This window comes from Macrobrachium nipponense, chromosome 7 (genome assembly GCF_015104395.2).
Source record: "Macrobrachium nipponense isolate FS-2020 chromosome 7, ASM1510439v2, whole genome shotgun sequence".
NCBI lineage: Eukaryota > Metazoa > Arthropoda > Malacostraca > Decapoda > Palaemonidae > Macrobrachium > Macrobrachium nipponense.
In genome coordinates, this window is record NC_061109.1 from 40,396,498 (window position 1) to 40,405,557 (window position 9,060).

A 9,060-nucleotide genomic window follows, 5' to 3' on the forward strand; every position below is an offset into this window, starting at 1 on the left:
GTCGGCATATCAAACGTTGGAAGGCTAAGGACTTTGCCCTTCCTTCGCCTTCGAGGAAAGAACAACGCAGATGTGTTCCTGAGAGTGCTGTTGTTTCGGGCAGTGTCAGTGGTGTGCGATCTGCAGGAGATGCTTCATCCTCTGCCTCAAATCTCGGGCGTGTGTGCCCCCCCCTCCGTCCCTGCACATAGCAAACGTGTTGCAACCTCCCCTGCCTGTTCACGTGATGTTTGTGCTCCTTCTTCCCCAAGGCCTATTCGTTTCCGTAAGGATGTCAAGGTGCCTATCAAGAGGTCGAAGGTAGTGAGCGCAGAGTTGGTGCAGCTGGAGTGTTTGCCTGCCCTTTCATTGGTGCTTCCAAAAGTTCGACTCTACAGGATTCTCCTTCGATCTCGAGTGTTCGAGTTTCTCCCCCATCTCACATACATACGGCCACCACGCCCGTGACCATTCATGGACATGTTGAGGTAAGTGATGTTCCTAATGTTATAGTGGGTTCCTCTCGGAAGCCGACACATGGACCCAGCCCAGACAGGTTAGTTGGGGTTTCGGGCTGTTTGGCTGCTAACCCTTCCATTAATTTTGGTGGAGAAGGTGCCTTAGAAGAGCCTACACATCCTTCTCGTCGTCGGTCTCTGTTGCTAGAGCAGGAGCAGGGAGACACGCAAGAGTTTTTGTCTTCCTTTTCGGAAGTTGTTAATCTCATTCGTGGGTTTAACAACTTGGAAAGTAGGACTCAGGCTTGGTCATCTTACACTCCTCCTTGCTTGGAAGCCTTGGTGGGAGCTACTTAGGATCCAGATAATCTCTAGAGCTTCTTTTGTCGGGGCACGTTCAGTCGGTCTTGCAGAAGGTTAACGCCTCTGTTTTGGACCAGGACGGTTTGCCTCACTCTAGGGGCTCTACCAAACTACTACCCCCGCCTCTCACGAGACATAGGAAGTACTGTGCTACGAACTCTGCATTTTTGTTGTCACACCATCTTAACATAGACGTCATTCGCCTGAAGCCGGGTTTGACTTTGGAACAGGTGAGGTCGGTGGCTCCGTCCTTGTCTCCGCAAGATGCCTCAGCATTGGAATCTACGGCGGCCTCCATGGCCTACATGTTGCAGACAGTTTCTTGGCTGGACCTCTGGTCTGTGGTTATTGCCAAGATAGCTTCCGACAGGTCCCTGGAAGGGTTGGTGAGTGCCTCCTCGCTTGCCAGTCTGTTGCAGTCCGGGGCAAGGCGTTTTCATATTTGGCTCACCTCGGTGCTAATTTATGGGCTAATTTTCTTCTGATTAGAAGGGACGCGGCTTTGTTTAGGATGGAGAGATTGCTCGACACCGAGTCTTTGCTGGGATTGAGGAACGGAGATCTGTTGGAGTCCCAATTTTTGTTTCCTCAGACAGAACTTGAGAATGCGATAGACCGGCACCGGGCTGACACCAAAGACAGACTGGTGCACCAGGCCGTGTCTAAGTCAGAGTCTCGTCCTCAGAGACGTCCGGCTCCTCCTCCTCCCCCCTGTCCAGCAGCAGTCAAGGAGATTGTCGCCTGGTAGGCCGTCGAGGACCTCGAGTTCGGCAGGGCCTTCCCATTTGACACAGCCTAAGTCAGAAGATCAACGCCCCTTTCGCTCTCGTTCCTTTAAGCCAAGAAGAGGCCCAAGGGCCAGAGGTAATGGGCCCGTCGGTAGGTTAGGCACTTCTCCCTCTCCTGCGCCACGGGTGGGGGTTGCCTGGCTCGTCATTTGGCCAAGTGGCAGAGTTATGGGGCAGAGAAGTGGGTGGTAGGATGTCCTTCGGGTGGGATACCTACTGCCATTCGACTTCTCTCATCCTCTGTCGGACAAGCTGGAGCTCAGAAAGGCATATCCTCCAGATTCTCTGAAGTTCTTGGCTCTTTGGGAGGAAGTGCAGAAAATGCTGGACAAGGATGCGATAGAGGAAGTAGTGTGTCCGTCCCTGGGGTTTTACAGTCACATCTTCTTGGTGTCCAAGGCGTCGGGAGGATGGAGGCCTGTGATGGACTTATCCACCTTGAATCACTTCATCAGGAAGACACGGTTCAAGATGAAGACCCCGCGCCTGGTGTTGGCAGCCGTGAGGGAAGGCGACTTCATGCTGTCGATAGACTTAAGGGACACATACTTCCAAATCCCTGTTCATCCCACGTCCAGGAAGTTCCTTCGCTTCTCTCTTGTGGATAAGATCTTCGAGTTCAAAGTCTTGTGCTTCAGGCTGATGACGGCCCCTCAAGTGTTCACAAGGGTCTTCTCTCTCGTGTCAAGTTGGGCTCATGTTCAAGGGATCCATTTGCTGAGGTACTTCGACGATTGGTTAGTCTTGCCAGTTTCCAGGGAGAAGCTGCTGCAGGACAGGGATTGTCTACTTCGGTTCTCTCTGGACATGGGCATATTAGTCAACCAGGAAAAGTCAAACCTCGTACCCACTCAAAGGATTCTCTACCTGGGCATGGTCATCGATACGACAGTGGCAAAAGTTTTCCCGTCAGATCAAAGATTGGAGAAGTTGCAGGCGGTAGCGCGCAACTGCCTGTCAGAGTCAGTCACATCAGTCAGCTCATCAGTGGCAGGTTCTTCTGGGAGTGTTGTCTTCCCTGGAGAAGCTGGTCCCACATGGGCATCTTCATCTTCAGTCTCTGCAATGGAGACTGGGAGAACTCTGGTCTCTGGCGGGGGACTCTCCCCTTTTAATGGTTCCTCTGTCTCTGGAAGTGAGAGAAGACCTTCGTTGGTGGTTGGACGACCAGAATCTGTTGAAGGGTGTCAATCTGCATTCTCTTCCACCGCACTTCCTTCTGTTCTCGGACGCCTCCCTCGCAGGTTGGGGCGCTCATTTAGGTGGCCTCATTGCTTCAGGCATTTGGAGGACAAGCAGCAACATATCAACGTCTTGGAGTTGAAGGTGGCTTTCCTGGGTCTGAAGGAGTTTCGGGGGTATGTATTGGGTCATTCTGTCGTTCTCATGTTGGACAACACCACGGTGGTAGCCTATGTGAACAAATGGGGAGGCCTGGTTTCACGTCAACTTCATGCCTTGACCGTCGAGCTTCACCAGTGGGTAGTCAGCAATTCGGTAGAGCTCTCAGCCAGGTATATCCCAGGAAAACGGAACGTGGTCGCAGACAAACTCAGTCGCCGGGACCAAATCCTAGGCACAGAGTGGTCCCTTCATCAAGTGGTGGCAGACAAGCTTTTCCAGATTTGGGGGAGACCCATGCAGGACCTTTTTGCAACACAATTCAACAGGAAGCTGGAGGTGTTCTGTTCATTGGTTCCAGATCCTTTAGCATTGGTAGAGGACGCATTCCAACTTCCCTGGGACAACCTGGAGGTGTATGCCTTCCCTCCGTTTTGTTTGATCCGACAGGTTCTGAACAGGCTGATAAGTTCAGTGTCTCAGGATGACTTTGGTAGCCTCTCTGTGGCCTCAGGCAGAATGGTTTCCCCCTTGGCGTTCATCTGTGTCAGCCCCATGCAGAAAGGTTCCACCTGTCAGTGGAATCCCTGTCTCTTCACAGTTGTAGGCTATCAAGTTTCTCCTCCGAGTGAGAGACTTTTATCAGAGAACAGCTGGGTACATGTCCAGCAGTCTTAGAAAGTCAACCTCCACGGTTTACCAAGGCAAATGAGCAATCTACTGTGATTGGTGTCGTAAACAGGGTTTTTCTCCACTCGTGACCTCTATTCAGCGAATAGCAGTGTTTTTAACCTTCCTCAAAGATGAGAAACATTTGTCGGTTTCTGCCATTAGAGGCTACAGGGCGGCCCTGAGCTTGGTGTTACCCCTTAAGGGTATCGACATCTCTTCCTGGGAACTTTTTCTGCTAGTTAAGGGGTTTGAGCAGTTGAGTTCTCCTAGAGAGCTCAAGCCTCCGACGTGGGATGTTTCCTTGGTTCTTAAGAGCTTCACTAAGAATCCATATGAGCCCTTGCGTCACTCATCTGACAGGAACCTGAAGCTCAAGACAGTTTTCCTTCTGGCTTTGGCATCTTCCAAGAGGGTAGGAGAGCTCCACAGTCTGAGCTATGAGGTGAAGCACACCAGGGGTTGGGGGTCGATGTCCTTCGAATTTGTCCCGGAATTCGTGGCCAAGACCCAAAATCCCTCTGTGCATGATGACAGATTCACTTCATTTTCCATTCCAACACTGACTGGATTTGTGGGTGGTGATGCTCTAGAGCTTCTGTTGTGCCCTGTCCAGGCCCTGCGTTGCTATCTTAAAAGGACTCGGCACCTTAGACCAGGCTGCTGCAGACTTTTGGTTAGCACAGGCCGTACAAAGAAAGAGGTGTCTAAGAATACTATCTATTTTTGGATATGGGAAGCCATCAGACAGGCATACTTGACACTTTATGATTCTACCACCATGTCTGTGTAGGCTAGAGCGCATAATGTTGAGAGGTATTGGTCCCTCTCTGGCTTTCAATAAGAACTTGGCTGTACATAGAGTGCTGAGCGCTGGTATGTACTTGGTTACGCCAGTCCACATTCACCTCCTTCTATCTTAAGGATGTTGCCCACAGATCTGCGGACATATTTTCCCTGGGTCCTGTGATGGCTGCCCAACAGGTTGTGTAATTAATGGTTGCCCTTAACAGGGCACCTTTGTATCTTACCTAAGGAATAGACATGTCATTCGCTTGACTGGTCTGATACAGGTGAGTAAGGTAGTCATACTGATAGGGTGGTCGTGCAGTATACAAATATCTTACCTGCTATTCGGTAGCATATGCTCCACTCCTTGGCAAGGAGGGGTTGGGAGTAATACAAACCCTGGTGTCTTGTTTTGTTATTGGACAGTCAAAAGTTTCTCTTTAGTTCCCTGTATAATGGTTATCCCATATACGTAGCATTGTACGTCTCTCAGGGTCTGAGTCGTTAGATATCAATTTAACTAGCTTCTCAACGGGCCTCAGTCCCTCTCCAAAAACCATTCCTTTTGAGAGCTGGACTGGTGGGTAGGCCCCCAGCCAGTCTAGGATGTCTTTTACCTCCCTCCAAGTATGAGTCTATTCTACTGTTAAGACTGAAGGTTTGTTTGCATATGAACAAATGACAAATAAGACTGTATTTTTCATAGCTACAAACCTGAGGTCTTAACATTATATTGCCCGTCTCTAGCCGCCCCTCTATGTGTTACGACATCCTGAGTTGGGAAAGACTGATGCGCGATCATAGGTGAATGGTCTTCGACCATTCTTCACCCGATCTATGCATGCGTTACCAGATATCACAAGATTCCTTGCTTTCATCTGTTTCTTTTTTACCGGATCGAGCTAGGTGCTAGAAATGATCCTATTCTTAAGACCTCAGGTTGTAGCTATGTAAAATACAAATTGTCTTAGAAAATTTGTCATATTTCGGATGTACGTACCAAATTCTACCAAAAAACTTTTCCATGCTTGTGTTCTTTCCGGCCCGGGGGAAAGTCGTGTACCCTTATATTTTCGGCCTGTGCGCAAGAGGGTTAAGATAGTCAAAGGAAGACATCTTCCTGTGGGCTTCTTCATCCTCAGACAGTGAATGAACAGATTTATTGGTCTTGATTAAATTAACCCTCTCAAGAGGCGATAACCAGGTGTAGAAGGAGGAGGACTGGAAGCCAGTGACAAGAAGAAACCTAAAGGATGGGGATACTTTTGCGCTAGTCTCTTTTGAGGCATTTTTAAAGAAAAAAAAATTATGCACTGGGGGTCTGTATAACTTGAACCATACCAGACCATGCTTTGTTATTGGATCATCATTCTTAAAGAGATTGATGGTCCACATCTCAAGATGTATACAGTATTTGCATTTAAAAAAAAATTGATACATATATCCAACATTTGAATTTTTAAGTGATTTAAGGTGAGCAACTTTGTTTGCCTAGTGGTAAAACATTATTCATAAAAAATGGGCTTCTTGTGATTAAGAGCTTTCAGCATGACAAAATAAAAAACAGTTATGTCTTGTATGCAGAGAACTTGAAACCATTCATGTCTGCCATCAGTCAATTCATGGGAAAATATAAATGATGTAACATTTATTTCAAGAGCAAATGAGGTTGCTCCCCTTTTTGGCATTTTCTCTCTGGCAAAGTATTACAGTACCTACTTGAATATGAAAGAAATGGTGACAGTACCTACTTGGACATGAATGACATGGCGAGCTAAAAGTTCTTGGATGAATAATGGCAAGTTTCCTCTTGCCATTATTGCTGATTCATGTGCAATAATTTACAGTCATTAGCAGCAACTGCAGCTTAAATTAGCGTATATTTTCTCCATAGCGAATAAAGGTAGTACAGTGTAAAAATACATCAGTCCTATTTTACTTAATGTCATTTGTAACATAAGTATACATTAGTTTTTTACTATTGTACGATGGCTGAAGTGCAAGCATAACAGCTGTTGTTATCCGATTCGGTTGTTTGTAGCAAAACATCTGTTTTCGTTCAGTTGTTTATGGATGTGCGCATTTAAGCAGCGATTATAATGTTACATACTAACAATACTTTTTATCATTCTCTTTTACTTTTATAACTTATTTAACTACGAGATATGATAAGTAAAGAGATAGAGGAAAAAAGGTTTGGACCATGAGTTCATCAAATCTAGCATCAAAAATTTGTAGAACTACCATGCAGAGCATAGTAAAGGATAAGGCAAATGAAATTCCACATTCTTATTAAAGACCTATTACATATTAGTGTAAAATATCTGACCTGACACTAAGGCGTCATTAACCAGTCTAGGGCACCATATAGTAAATTGCAATGCCCACAGACTGGAATTTCGGTTGGGAGATTTTAGGTTGCCGCCAAGCCCCCAAGGAATGGAACCCCTGCCAATAACCAGGGGCTGTCTGCATTCTATTCTATTCTGCGATCATGCTTAATATTTACATAACCTTTGGTTACTTGTATTTGATTTTGCATGGTAAATTTAAGGTCCAGATTTTTCATGGACTGCTAATTCTAATAATTTTTCATTATTTTTTTCATACAGAACTTGTTTACAAGGAAGTGACAGACTTTACTCCAAAGCCTACTGTTGTTGCTGAGGAAGCAGAGAAGGCACAGTCAGCTTCAAAGTGATTGTTTTAGTCGAACATGAAAACCACTTCGTATTGTGTATCTCATGCCATTGTCAGATACATTTTATTTTTTCTCTTAAATATGAATAAATTTTAGCAGATCTCACAGGCAGTTATGACTGTCAAAGTACTGACGCATATATGCATGGTATATAGTATGATAGTATGGTTGCACACTTCTTCTTTATACTAGTATTACCTCAGCGGAAGTAAGTTTTCAGCCCATGTGCCTGAGAGTGGTTTTAACTGTAACAAAAATTATCATCAGCTATATACTGACCTTAAAGATTTTAACCTTAATCCTCAAGTTGTTTTCTAATTATAAGCAAGGTATCATCCATGCATAGAGATTCAATATTAGCAGGGACTATTAATTTTGATTTCAGTCATCCTAAAATTATTCAAGCAATGACTGATTATAGCTGCTTCTAAGTTTTTCTTACCCTAATGATAATAGTTTTAGAATACTCATGCCCTTCTTTCACCAGTTATTATGATAGTTTCATGTTCCACAGTCATATGCCAGTTTTGTCCGTGTAGTTTGATACGAGGCAAGAATATCACAAACGTTAAGGTATTTTATATAAATTCTTAAGCTCATATATGTCATTTTTAAGGAATCACAATAGTGCCATTACAAGCAACCAGATTTGTAACTATTCTGTATGATCATGTGAAAGTGAAAACAGGTGTATGTTTCCCCACAAGTATGAATATTACTGTTAAGGTAACTGCAAAGTCAGTGTAGTTCCTAATCACAGTGAGATTAATTTTAATTGAAAAGTACTGTGCAGTACTTTACTGTTTCATAAGTTCTATCTTTCTGAGAAGCAATTTCAATGTTGGCCATAATAATTTTGTCACGGAAGGGTTTGTGTATTTCTGGTGTTTGCAGGTAGACTCAGTTTCCAATCATAAATGATTGGCCACAGAATCTTGCTGCAGCTCATGAACTGTTAGTAGTACAGCTATACATATTGTAAGTTTTGTCCTACATGATTAATATTGCTTCAGAAGTGAAGAGCCCAATTTCTAAGTAACATTATTGAAAGTGTTTGGTTGTTTCATTATTACAAGACCGTAGTTTCCAATATTACAAGAATGTAGTACAGATTGAAGTGGTGTTCTCTTGAATTCAAGAGTTGAAGTCTTCTTTTTCTCCAGATAGCAGATAGAAGATACAAAATATTGTTCATTTTAATATTGTAAATATTGCTGATATGCCATAGTTATTATGTACAAATGGACAAAGTGTTCTTAAATATGGCATATCAAAAGCTGAAGCTCTTTTAACTTTAATGCTTTGGTCACATCAGTAGGTAACACAGTATGTATGGAGTTACTGAACAGGCAATTATCCAAATAATTTGTTTTCTTTGGTAATTTTGAATCGGTTTTCCAAGTACCAGAAAATGCAGTAGCCTGTACAACTAAAGAAGAGTAATTGATACATATAGGAAAAAAAAATGTTTGTAAATGCTTAGTTGTACAATTTTGCATTTTATGTGACCATGGCATATGATTCTACAAGCCAGTGACTTTGTTTGCCTGTGTCAGTTCGTACACTTAAGAGTATGTGTTGTCTAATTTTTGTTTGGTAAGATTGTTACTGTAATTGTTTTCTTTTCAATGCTAGAATGTAGTTGAGAATGTGAACTCAATCTGTGAGGCGAGAGTATGAAAATATTGTACAATATATATATATACACTAGCATTGTGGATTTGTTCATTTGTATGAAAGTTACTGTAACAGGATGTAATTTTTATGAAATGTATTTATTATGGAAAACAGTTTTTAAAGCAGTAAAGTATTCAGTTGTATATCTGAGTTTAAGATGTTAATTATTTTATGTTAGTTTAAATTATGTGAACCCATGAAAAGTATACACTGTATTAAATTTTTGGACAATCGTTATATTAGTGACTGATGGTTTCCCTCTCTTACAGCTTTATTTTATGTCAAAACAGTACAT

At 43.4% G+C, this 9,060-nt stretch overlaps 1 protein-coding gene across 1 annotated transcript in view; it reads left to right on the plus strand.

The window, feature by feature from the left end:
- Window positions 1–8,803, plus strand: part of LOC135217580 (mitogen-activated protein kinase 14-like) — a 230,324-nt gene extending 221,521 nt beyond the window's left edge. Inside the window, exon 8 of the mRNA XM_064253546.1 lies at window positions 7,000–8,803. Coding sequence (XP_064109616.1) covers window positions 7,000–7,088 — 89 coding nt within the window. The 3' untranslated portion in view covers window positions 7,089–8,803. The remainder of the gene's footprint in view (window positions 1–6,999) is intronic.
- The last annotated feature ends 257 nt before the right edge of the window (window positions 8,804–9,060 follow it).